This window comes from Suricata suricatta, chromosome X, assembly GCF_006229205.1.
Source record: "Suricata suricatta isolate VVHF042 chromosome X, meerkat_22Aug2017_6uvM2_HiC, whole genome shotgun sequence".
Taxonomy (NCBI): Eukaryota; Metazoa; Chordata; class Mammalia; order Carnivora; family Herpestidae; genus Suricata; species Suricata suricatta.
This window is the reverse complement of record NC_043717.1, coordinates 82,697,465-82,710,188: the sequence shown is the minus strand read 5'-3', so window position 1 is coordinate 82,710,188 and position 12,724 is coordinate 82,697,465. Positions and strand designations below refer to the sequence as shown.

At 48.8% G+C, this 12,724-nt stretch overlaps 1 protein-coding gene across 1 annotated transcript; it reads right to left on the bottom strand.

The window, feature by feature from the left end:
• Nucleotides 1-9,548: 9,548 nt before the first annotated feature.
• On the bottom strand, nucleotides 9,549-12,670 carry SLC25A5 (solute carrier family 25 member 5). The gene is made up of 4 exons (XM_029930656.1): nucleotides 12,475-12,670; nucleotides 10,953-11,439; nucleotides 10,598-10,738; nucleotides 9,549-9,951 (listed from the first exon to the last, which is right to left on the bottom strand). Exons 1-4 carry the CDS (start codon nucleotides 12,583-12,585, stop codon nucleotides 9,794-9,796), a joined length of 897 nt encoding a protein of 298 aa, XP_029786516.1. The 5' UTR covers nucleotides 12,586-12,670; the 3' UTR covers nucleotides 9,549-9,793.
• Between the last annotated feature and the right edge of the window lie 54 nt (nucleotides 12,671-12,724).

Below are 12,724 nucleotides of genomic sequence, written 5' to 3'. Positions count from 1 at the left end.
ACATTATAAGCCAATCACTTCACACCGATTTCTTGAATACCCACTGTGTGCCACGCACGTTCTAGGCACAGGGGATAGATACAACCGTGAATCACGCACAGAAAATCACTGCGCTCATGGAGCTGAGTAAAGAGACCACTTGAGCAGGTCAGAGAAGAGGGCAGAGAGCCTGGGTGGTAGATGGAGGAGGCGTGATCTCAGTACAGGGAAGCCCGGAAACCTGAAAGTGGACGGCCACGTGACTAGGGAAGTGCAAGTGGCTTGGTTGGGGCCTACAGAGCATGCGCGGAAAGAGTACCAGAACAAGACGTGCCTTACTGTCTCTCCTGGTCAGGGGCAATCAGGCAAAATAGACCCTCGCTCCCTGCCCCTCTCCCTGCTTGCGCGCGCACGCACGGGCGCGCACTCTCTCTCAAAATAAAAATATTAAAAAAGCAACAACTGTTTAGAAGGAAGGGCTGTCCTGGAAAGGTAACGAAATTTGAATCAAATTTAACTCTAAAGCTTTAGGTTCCAGTGATTAAAATTTTTTTTCTTTTAAAATTTTTGAGAGAGAGAGAGAGAGAGAGAGAGAGCGAGCGCGAGCAAGCAGGGGAGAAGGGCAGGGTGGAGAGAGAATCCTAAGCAGGCTCCACGCTCAGCGAGGAGCCTGATGTAGGGCTCGATGCCACGACGCTGGGATTATGACATGAACCGAAACCAAGAGTTGGACGTTCAAATGACTGAGAGCCGCCCACCCCTCCCCCCAGGGGGACCCCCGGTTCCAGTGACTTTTTTTTTTACAACAATAATTCTTAAATTTTAGGCTAAAAACAAAAATAACCCATCCTGTAAAAATGGATTCTGTAAACGGTGCTTTGGTTATTACAAGTTCTCTTTAATAGTTGTCAAGTGGATTTTGTCTTTTGTTACTGAAACTAGCCAGCTTTCCTATTGGAATGCATTTTGCCACCCACAATAAAAAGTTGGACAGGATCATCTTGAAGTTCTCTTTGAAACTCCTGTCGGGTCAGATGGCCTACAGGGCATTACCTCATCTCGCCAAGCCTCAGTTTTGCCAGCTGTGAAATGGAATTAATTATAATTCCTATCTCTCAGGGTTGTTGACAGGATCGAGAGAGTGCTTATCTGTGTCCTGTGACGTGCCAGCACAACATGTGGCGTAGCAGAGGTCAAGATCGCTGTGATCTCAATTCTGTACTTTTTGAAAAATCACTGGTATTTGGTTGTATCAGCTGTTTTCTCAAGAGAAGCAGGCTTAACTTAATCCAATCTGCCTGGCTCTAGAATTTCTGAAAAGGTCCGCAGTCTCTAGTAGAAGAATTAAGACATGATACTGTAACTGAAACAAGAGAAGTTACTTTCCAGTTTTCCTGGTGGGCAGACCAAGGCACTAACCCATGATGAGGTGTGATGGGGCCCAAGCCACCCGGAGAAGCAGGGAGCCGAAAGAGAACCACGATGACTGATGGCCACACGTTCAGTTTTCTATCCTAATTGGCAAATGGCATGCTTTTACCCAGAGCCCCAAGCACCTTTACCCCCTGACCTTTACTTCTAAGGTAAATCCACTACAAGGCTCAATTTTTATAATAAATGCACTCCTGAGCCCCAAGCTTAATTGCAAAAGTGAAAAGAGATGCTTTGCTTTCAAAGGTCTCAGTGTGTCGCCTCTCTCCGGCAGCTTCTTTCCCTAGGGAGTGAAGTCGGAGGGTTGGGAAATCAGGCTTGGACCCCATGGATTCACTGAAATGCTGCAAGATCAAAGGCAGCCTTGGCGACCACATGGTGCCCAATGGGCCAGCAGTACAGGGGGTCTGGGTGTGAGGCAGGGCGGATTTGTTTTTTTGCCTTTGCTCCCTTTCATGATCATTGTTGTAAACCAAGTGCTCTGAGTTAGAGCTCAGAATTATCACTGTACACATATGATCCTATTCAGTTAATCAGTCCAGTCGAAGAATGTCCTTTTCTTTCTTTATAATCTTCACTCCCTCTCTTTCTGTATGTGTGTGTGTGTGTGTGTGTGTGTGTGTGTGTATGTGTGTGTGTGTGATTCACTTTCTATAGAACCTGTGGCATTTTCTTGAGACCCTTTTAGAAAATCTGAAGGGCAGGGATAAATCCCATGAATAAAATGAAGGTAATTTAAAGCATTGTTCTAAGCACGTCACATATATTAACCCTTTCACTCCATTATAAGGTAGGTACTGTGGTTATTCCCAAATGCCAGATGGGAAACTGAGCAGCAAAGCGGTTAAGTTGGAAAGTTGTCAAGTGAGAAAGCTTGGTGTTTGACAGTGAGCCCTGAGCGGGAAAATGGGAAATGGGGGAGGGCAGGGGGCTCGAGAAGTGAGGAAGTCCCAGACTTGGGTGAGGCGTCTGCCCTGCGGCACAGGGCTAGCCCCCAATTCCTCCCTCTACTCCAGCTCCACCAGCTTACATAATTTTGGAGCCCTCTTTTGAAAACACGCAAGCATATCTTTGTTGTAAAAAATTTTACAAAACCACATGACCACAGGAATACGTTGTTATGGTGTATTCCGGGGATGGCAAGGGGTCCCGGGCAAGGGCTGGCTCTTAGCCTCCCGGTGCGTCTGTCTCTGCCCGTGAGATGTCTCTGCTCCTGGCTGAGCAGGGCGCTGGAATCTCCTTTTGACAGAAGGAGTTTTCCTTTTCAGTCCCCAACTTCCCTGGGAAGTCCCATCTGTCAGCACCAAAGCCGACTTTGCTACAGTTATGTCTTCACGGCCACAACCGTCTCCAGTTCAGGAGTGAAAAACATCACAGTCCGTGAAATGTATCCTGTGAGCAAATCTGGCATGTTCTCTTAGATCTCGCAGCGCTACATTTCCTGACTGCATTGCAAAAGTTGCCCAAGGAAATGAAATCCCAGAATAAAATGTTCTCCATTAGAAAAAGCCCTCCCTTCCACTGTCCCCTTCTTTGGCAGTCGTGGAAAAGGCATGGATTAATAGATTCTTTTAATTTATCTCAGTTTTGTCTCTGAAGAGGGTCCAGTGAAAACAACCACTCAATCTGTCACTTGAACATTGTTTATATTTGTTGCCAGGATACCAAAGGCTCTTTTAAGCCTTTGGCTAAGAAGAGCACCATGCATCTGAACTCGTTCACCTGCACGTAAAGCAAATAATGGCTGAAATGATGGGAAAGCTCCTCCAAACATTTTAAGTGGCACACAAGGCGTGTGTGTGTGTGTGTGTGTGTGTGTGTGTGTCCAGAAATCGCAGCATCTGATATCTGTTGTTCAAATAAATCTCCACCTGCCTACCAAAGTGCGCATTATACATAATAAGATCGAGTGTTGAAAAGACAGATATTAATTATTTGGAGGTAAATCAAGTCCCCTTTGACCCAGACTCTGAGCTGTAATTTTGTTGTTCAGCTTCGTGGTTCCAAAATGAATGTAAATCTTTACATTTATAATTTTACTTCCGAGTGCCCACCCGCCCACATAGTCTGCCAATGAGTCTGCTCTGAGTCAGAGACAATTCACTTACAACTGTGTTAGACATCGAAAAATGCCCTCTGGAAGAATTCAGTCCCCGATCCCTAGTCTTTTCACGGATTCTGCTGTATGTAAAAATGACGGAGCCCGAGAACATCTGAAACTCGAAGGGACCCAAGAGCAGAAACGAAACCTCTAGGTTAGAAGTGGCTTGCCCCGTTTCTCCCCACCCCCCACCCCCCACAGCCCACCCCAGGTCGCTCAGCAACCAAAGCTGAAACCTGAAAGGAAAGCACTGGCTTGGGGTTTTCAAAGGGATCACACTTAGAAATCCCCGCGCTCGCAGTGGAGAAGCTATCCCTGCCGCAAGGCTCGTGCCTCTGTCGGTGTCCGTGAGTCCTAGCACACCCCACCGTCTGACACTGGTCTGAAAGAATCATGCCATTTTGAATCCAAGCAGTCAGAATATGATTCCGATAAAAACCAAACCAGCTACCACTACAATTTGCATTAATTCTGGAGGGGATAGATTCACAAGAAACTGGTCCATGACCGTTACTTTTGAGGAGGGCCACTGACAATGGGAGAGGCAGAACAGTGCTGTTTATTCTGGCGTCTTGTATCTTTTCTTTCCTATTTGATTTTGATGACCAGGTACAGACACTAACTGTGCTAAAAATCTAAAAAACGAATTAGAAAGACCGTAACTCACAAACTTCACAGGAGGTGTGAAATTGAAGCCGAGAACGCTGGTGCTTGAAAATCTGTGAACCCGATACCGCAGTACTTTTAAAAAATTTCTACCAAAGTACCCATAATGACAGAGGAGGGCTGAATACGTTCTCCCAGGGGTCTCAGTCAGGGTGAGACAAGGTCCTCTTACAAGAAGTCTCTTTGCAGCTTACGTTTTTAAAATGCATTCCGATTGTGCAATAGACTCACTAGCATATCTGCCTTTCTTTCGATATAAAAATAATGGCTTAAATGACTTACCGTTCACAAAAACTGCTCCTGCGGGGAGATACCTCTGGTTTCTTCCTCCAGCAGTCCGGAGCATCCGCGCACACTGCCTCCAGCGACGGAGTGAAGAGGCTCCCGGATCGGGAAGCTGTGTGCAAGCTGACCTGTATTCTGGCTCTCTCACCTGGAATCCGGCTCCGCGGATCCTGTTATGCATTGAATAGCAACAAAACAGCGGCATAAATTAGGGTGTTGCTAAGATTGTGTACCATCCATGTTCGCATGAGCATAATGGACATAATGAATTCTATAGCACTATCCTGCACAGCTTGGAGAGATTAAAACCACTTTGTCTTTAAATTAAATTTCAAAAATCATGGAGCAACAAGAATGGAAAGAACCACAACCACAACAAAAGCCCCCTCATCTATGTCAGCCGCCCGAGGGTAGGATGTACCGCTTCTTGCTTTCTGATCATTAATGCCCGGTCGCAGGTTTATTTTAAGAGCTGTCAGGCCATCAGGGGGAGTTGGGTTCCCTTGTGCTGCAGTTTGTGGCCGTCAATGGAGGGCCACTTACCCCCTTCCAGGATCAAAGCCTGTAACTGAAAAGGACCTGAGCTGAAGTTTATTTTATATACATTCTACACAATATGATCTCTCTAGCCTGTTGCAGAAAAAGGAAAGTGGGCTTGAATTCATTCTTTTTTAATTTTTTATGTTTATTTAAAAACATTTTAATGTTTATTTTTGAGAGAGAGAGAGAGAGAGCGTGTGCAAATGTGAGCAGGGGAGGGGCAGGGAGAGAGGGAGACACAGAATCCGAAGCAGGTTCCAGGCTCTGAGATGTCAGCACAGAACCTGATTCGGGCTTGAACCCATAAATCGCATGATCATGACCTGAGCTGAAGTCGGATGGTTAACAACCTGAGCCACCCAGGTGCCTCTGAATTCATTCTTTCTTTGAACTGAAGTACAGGGGGGCCTGGGTGGCTCAGTCGGTTAAGCATCCGACTTTGGCACAGGTCATGATCTCGAGGTTCATGAGTTCGAGCCCTACATTGGGCTTTCTGGTGTCAGTGCAGAGCCCCCTTCGGCTCCTCTGTTTCCCCGCCACTGTGCTGCCTTTGTCCCTCCCTCCCCAAGTGAACATTAAAAGAAGTAAAAAAAAATTGAAGCATAACTGGCATACAATATGATGTTAGTATCTTTTCTTTCTCTCTCTCTCTTTTTTTACATTTATTTATATTTGAGAGACAGAGAGAGAGACAGCATGAACAGGGAGGGGCAGAGAGAGAAAGAGACACAGAATCCAAAACGGGCTCCAGGCTCTGAGCTGTCAGCACAGAGCCCAACGCAGGGCTCAACCCCACAAACCACTAGATCATGACCTGAGCCGAAGTTGGCCACTTAACCGACTGAGCCACTCAGGCGCTGCTGACGTTAGTTTCAAGGGAGCACAAAAGTGATTTGACAATTCTATATATTATGCAATACACACCACGGTAAGTGTAGTCTCTGAAATGTCACCACACAATGTTATTACGGTATTACGGTATTATTGACTATATTCCTTATGCTGTACATTTCATCCCTGCGACTTATTTATTTTATACCTGGAAGCTAGTATCTCTTAATCCATTTTGCCTGTTGTGCCCCTCCCCTGCACCACACTCCCCTCTAGGGACCACCAGTTTGTTCTCTGTATTTGTTGCTGTTTCTGTTTGTGTGTGTGAGCTCGTTTGCCTTGTTTTGCTTTTTTTTTAACTTAATTTTTTAATATTTATTTTTGAGAGAGAGAGAGAGAGAGATTGAGAGAGAGCAAGGGAGAAGCAGAGAGAGATGGAGACACAGAATCCAAAGCAGGCTCCAGGCTCTGAGCTGTCAGCACAGAGCCCGACACGGGGCTCGAACTCACAAACCACGAGATCATGACCTGAGCTGAAGTCAGATGCTTAACCGACTGAGCCACCCAGGTGCCCCATGTTTTAATTTTGCTTTTTAGATTTGACATATAAATGAAACCATATGGTATTTGGCTTTCTCTGGTTTATTTCATTGGCATAATACCCTTTAGGTCCATCCATGTTGTTGCAAACAGCAAGATCTCATTCTTTTTTATGGATGAGTAACATTCCACGTGTGTATATACTATATCTTCTTTATCCATTCATCTATCAGGAGACGCTTAGGCTGCTTCCATATGTTGGCTATTGGAAATAATTCGGCAACAAACATAGGGCGCATCTATCTTTTTGAATTGGTGTTTTCATTTTCTTTGGGTAAATTCCCAGCAGTGGATCATATGGAATTTCCATTTTTAATTTTTTGAGAAACTTCCCATTTTCCATAATGGCTGCACCAAATTACATTCCCACCAACAGTGCATGAGGGTTCCCTTTTCTCCACATACTCACCGACGCTTGGTGTCTCTGTCTTTTTGATACTAGCCATTCTAACTAACAGGTGTGAGGTGATAGCTCAGTGTGGTTTTAATTTGCATTTCCCTGATGACGAGTATGTTGACCATCTTTTCATGTGTTTGATTGAATTCATTCCTTTAAATTTATTTATTAATGTATTTATGTATTTGTTTTTGAGAGAGACAGAGGCGGCATGAGTGGGGGGGAGGTGCAGACAGAGAGGGAGAGATAGAATCCCAAGCAGGCTTCTCACTGTCAGCACAGAGCTTGCTGTGGGGCTCGAACTCACAAAATCGTGAGACTGTGACCTGAGCCAAAATCAAGAGTTGGACACTCAACTGACTGAGCCACCCAGGCGCCCCGATTGAATTCATTCTTTTTTTTAAAAATAGCTTATTGTCAAATTGGTTTCCATACAACACCCAGTGCTCTTCCCCACAAGTGCCCTCCTCCATCACCACCACCTCTTTCCCCTCCTCCCCCTTCAACCCTCAGTTCCTTTTCAGTATTTAGTAGTCTCTCATGTTTTGCATCCTTCTCTCTCCCCAACTCTCTTTCCCCCTTCCTCTCCCCATGGTCCCCTGCCAGGTCTCTCCTGTTAGACCTGTGAATGCAAACATATGGTATCTTTCCTTCTCTGCCTGACTTATTTCGCTTAGCATGACACCCTCGAGGTCCATCCACTTTGCTACAAATGGCCATAATTCATTCTTCCTCATTGCCATGTAGTACTCCATTGTGTAGATAAACCACATCTTCTTGATCCACTCATCAGGTGATGGACATTTAGGCTCTTTCCAGGATTTGGCTATTGTAGAAAGTGCTGCTATGAACATTGGGGTACGTGTGCCCCTATGCATCAGCACTTCTGTATCCCTTGGGTAAATCCCTAGCAGTGCTATTACTGGGTCCTTTAACATATAAAAATGGTATATATTTAGGGGCACGTGGGTGGCTCAGTCGGTTAAGCCTCCAACTTAGGGTCAGGCCACGATCTCATGGTTCTTGAGCTTAAGCCCCACCTCGGGCTCTGGGCTGACAGTGTGGAGCCTGTTTGGGACTCTCTCTCTGCCCCTCCCCTACTTGTGCTCTCTCTCAAAATAAATTTTAAAAAATGTTATATATTCAAGGTTAGGACTTTTTTTTTTTAACATTTTAATTTATTACTGAGAGACAGAGCATGAGCATGGGAGGGGCAGCAAGAGGGGGAGACACAGAATCTGAAGGAGGCTCCAGGCTCTGAGCTGTCAGCACAGACTCTGATGCGGGGCTCAAACTCACAAACCACGAGATCATGACCTGAGCTGAAGTCGGACGCTTAACCAACTAAGTCACCCAGGTGCTCCAAAGCCACTGGATTTCTGAGGCCTAGCCAATGGTAAAGACATTCTCCTGTGGATCCCAAATCAGGGATCATTCAAAAGAAACATACATGTCCTCTAATGACTGGGCTTATATTTAGCATGTTTGCCAAAGTGCAGCAGATGCTACATTTCCTTTTTTTTTAATTGAATGAGTTTTGAGGTCATGGCAGGTGTGTGGCTCCCTCAAGAACCTTGAAGGGCCATCCCCGAACCGTGTAACTGTGCTGGCTCTAATCCTCTGCTTTGAATGGGATTAAAATGAGATGGCTTGGACCAGATGGATGCCAAGTCTGGAGGTGTTACCTTTTAGTGTAGATCTTTTTGTTTCAAGATTAAATTCATGTAACAAGAAACAACCATTAAAACGGTTTTTAAGCTTGTTTTGAGAGAGAGAAAGAGCACATGCAAACGAGAGCACACTGGCAAGCAGGGGAGGGTCAGAGAGGAGAGTCAGAATCCCAAGCAGGCTCTGCACCATCAGTGCAGAGGCTGATGTGGGGATTCGAACTCTCTCAAACTGTGAGATCACCACCTGAGTCTAGATCAGGAGTCGGGCCCTTAACTGACCGCCCCATCTGGGTGCCCCTAACAGCCATTTAAAAGGGAACAATTCAGGGGCACCTGGGTGGCTCAGTCGGTTAAACGTCCGGCTTCGGCTCAGGTCATGATCTCATGGTTTGTGAGTTCAAGCCCCGTGTCGGGCTCTGTGCTGACAGCTAGCTCAGAGCCTGGAGCCTGCTTCAGATTCTGTCTCCCTCTCTCTCTGACCCTCCCCTGCTCTCACTGTCTCTCAAAAATAAATAAAAAAACATTAAAAAAGTTTTTTAAAAGGGAACGATTCAGGGGTGCCTGGATGGCTCCACTGGTTTAGCATCAGGTTTGATTTAGGCTCAGGTCATGGTTCCACAGATTTGGGAAATCGGGCCCCACATGGAGCCTGCTTGGGATCTGCTCACCCCTTCTGCCCATCCCCCCCCTTACATGCTCTCAAAAGATTAAAAACATTAATAAAGTTTATAGTTCTTGATAAAGAACCACAGGACTAGGAAAGATGGGTACCTAGTACTTTTTGGACAAAGCACATTCAGTTACCACCACCTACAGGCAAGGGACCTGAGGTTTTTGGATACACTGTGCCTGAATTTCATTTTGCTACTGTGTTGGGGAAAAATCAAACTGGTCGCAACACCAAGCTATTATTCTTTGAGAAGTGACCGGCTGGAGACTGGTTGGAAAAGAAAGCCCTTCACCTCGGAGATCCCAGAGCCTTTATTCAACGTGGAAACTTTCCTCAAATGTAGCATGTCCCAAAGTATAAAACGTCACAGGCAAAAAATAGGTTTCAGATAGTTTTTTATTTTTTCAAATTTATCAGGAGTGACTGAAATAAAAAATTGAATTGAGTCCCGTCATCGTGGAAATGGCTTTCAGAGAAACCTGGTCGGATGAATATTATTGCTTCCCATTTTCAACCAGTCAATAGTTGCCATTGATAGACAGCCGACAGTCTGTCAAGAATGCTCAAGATATGTTATATGATACAACATGCCTGTTCACAGGGGGAGCAAACTAGGAAATAACTCATGTGAACTTCTTGATTTCATCGTACAAGACGAGCACAAAAGCACCACCCATGCCTCTGAGAACATTGGACCACGCCCCCTTGAAAAAAGCTTTGGCTCCTTCATCTCGGGCAATCTTCCTCCAGCAGTCCACCGTGCCCGTGTACATGATGTCGGCTGCAAAGAATAAAGACAGGGAGTTGGTGATCAAAGTCCTCCCTGACACCCACAAGACTAATCAGGGGCGCCTGGGGTGGCTCAGTCGGCTGACCCTCTGGCCTCGGGTCATGATCTCACAGTTCGTGAGTTGGGAGCCCCACCTTGGACTCCAAGCCACCTGTGGGGAAAGCCTGCTTCGGACTCGCTGTTCACTCCCCGGCTCACAGAAGAGCTAAGGGCAGTTTCGGAATACTCAAGATTTACACATTTGGATGGGTGATAAGGAAATATTCATGCTGTGACTAAGATGACAGGTCTCAATCTCTAATGCCATGCAAGCACCTTCATTCATAGGCATCCAAAGGGCCCACGCAAAGGCAGACACAATCAGCCCCATCCCTCAACCAGAACAGGCTGTGCATTTTTTTTTTTTTTTTACCCGTAGAGACTCTTAAGCAGGCTCGACTCTTAGCGCAGAGCTGGCCTCCGGGCTCCATCCCATAAGCCTGGGATCATGACTGGAGCCGGAACCCAAAGTCAGATGCCCGACGGACTGAGCCACCCAGGCGCCCCTAGACTGTGTTCTTAAAGTCAGGCATCACTAGCTTGTGGCCATAGGTTGTCCCGTGCCCACACCTTCTGCTTTTGCGAAAGTGGAACTTACTTCCTTTGCGCCCTGACTGCATCATCATTCGGCGCCGAACAGTGTCAAAGGGATAGGAAGTCAACCCAGCGACCGCTGTGACAGACTGGGCGATCATCCAGCTGATGAAGATGTGAGTGTTCTTGGGATCCGGAAGCATTCCTGTGAACAGGAAGGAGACACACTGACCAGAAGGCAGAGTTTTAGTGGCTGCTTGTTCTCGTCACCCCCACTACCCCCCCCACCTTGCATCTGTACACAATGTGTACTGGATGACACCCACGGATTCCTCTGGCCATCACAGAAAATCTCGGACTCTGGAACATTAGGATGGGCATTCCTGATCTCTTGGATTGAGAGAACACAGCAAACTTACCTTTTGCAGTATCATAGATACCGAAGTAGGCAGCTCTGTAGATGATAATGCCCTGCACCGACACGTTAAAGCCTTGGTACAGGCCCCTAATCCCATCAGATTTGTAGATCTTAACCAGGCAGTCGCCAAGGCCTCGGAATTCCCTTTCAGCCCCAGCTTTGCCCACATCGGCCGCTAAACGGGTACGGGCAAAATCCAGAGGGTACACAAAACACAAGGACGTGGCCCCAGCGGCGCCGCCCGAGGCCAGGTTTCCAGCGAAGTAGCGCCAAAACTGGGTTCTCTTGTCCACACCGCCCAGGAAGATCTGCTTGTATTTATCTTTGAAGGCGAAGTTGAGAGCTTGGGTGGGGAAGTATCTGATGACATTGGCCAGGTTACCGCGCCAGAAGGACAGGACTCCCTGCTCCTTGGGGATGCGAACCACGCAGTCGATTATGCCCTTGTACTGCTTGTCTGCGGTGATCTGCTTGCTGGCGTGCTGAACCTGAGAGACGAGGAGGAGGCCCACAGGGAGAGTTACAACCCAACCACGGAGCAGGGAAAAAGGAAGCCAATACATCCTCCCGACCTCCGAGGGCGCTTTAAGGGTAGCTACTTCCTGAATCCAGTCTTCTAGATCACACAGGATGGACCCTCCTAACCCTCGGAGGCTGTCACCGACGGAAGGGAGCTGGGCACCCTTAGAAGGCACCATGCCTCCACCCTTTTGGGTGGAGAGGGGGCGCCCTCGGGTGGACCCGTGACCTTTAGACCCGGGAGAAAGGTCACTACCTCAGCCCCAGGTACAGAGGCGTTAGGGCCTGTCTTACGTAGGGCGCGGTCACCTTGGTGGCCGTGGCCTCCGCCTCGGATCTCCCGTGCAGCTTCCCTCCAGCTCCGCCCCCAGTCCTCTCCTAGAGGTGACCCGCGGGCCACTACCCGTAAGCCCGACCCGGCGCGCCCTCTAGAGCCGGAGCGGGAGAGCGCGGCGCGAGGAGGCAGGCGGCGGGGACCCGCCGGCGGCTGCGCGGGGGCGGACGTAGTAGTCACACGCGCTTCCCGGCGCCGGCTTCCGGCCCGGCGAGGTGAGAGCGCGTCCGCGAGCGGCGCGGCCCCTCGACCTGCCTCGTGGCCTCCGCAAGGCTGTTATCTCCTTGCCGCGACCTTGAGGCCCTCGCCACGGCCAGGCGTTCCTCCGTCCAGCGCCGGCTTCCAGGCTTCGCCCTTGACCTCCAGGCCCCGGGGAGACTGCCGCTCCCGGAATGCGCCTCCGAGCTCGCCGCCTCCGGAACGCCAGGGCCCTGGTCTCCCTCGCCTTCCTCCGCGCCGATCCCTTACTAGATCCTGAACTTCAGGTCACTAAAGCACCTCCCTTGAGTTTGCCCGTCGGTCCGCCGCTGCGGCCACCCCTGCCTGCACGCGGCCACTTCCCCCGACCGGGCTACAGCGCTGGCCCCCCTCCACCCCTGGGGCAAGGCTTTCCGCGCGACCCCCACCTCGTCCCCACTTCCTGGTCGGGCTCTCCAACCCCCGGCCCTACCTGCAGCAGCAGCTTGACCCGCTCGATGGGCGCTACCGCGGTCTTGGAGATGGCCGCGGCCACTCCACCCGCCAGGAAGTCCTTGGCGAAGGACACAGCGGCATCTGTCATTTTGAAAGGAAAGAGGAGCCGGGCGACTGCGGGACTGCGGTAGGAACCGGCTGGGACTCCGGGACGGCGGGGCGGAGCGAAGCAAATGGCCGATTTATATAGGGCGAGCCGGCGCCCGGGCGGCTGGCGTCGGGGGCGG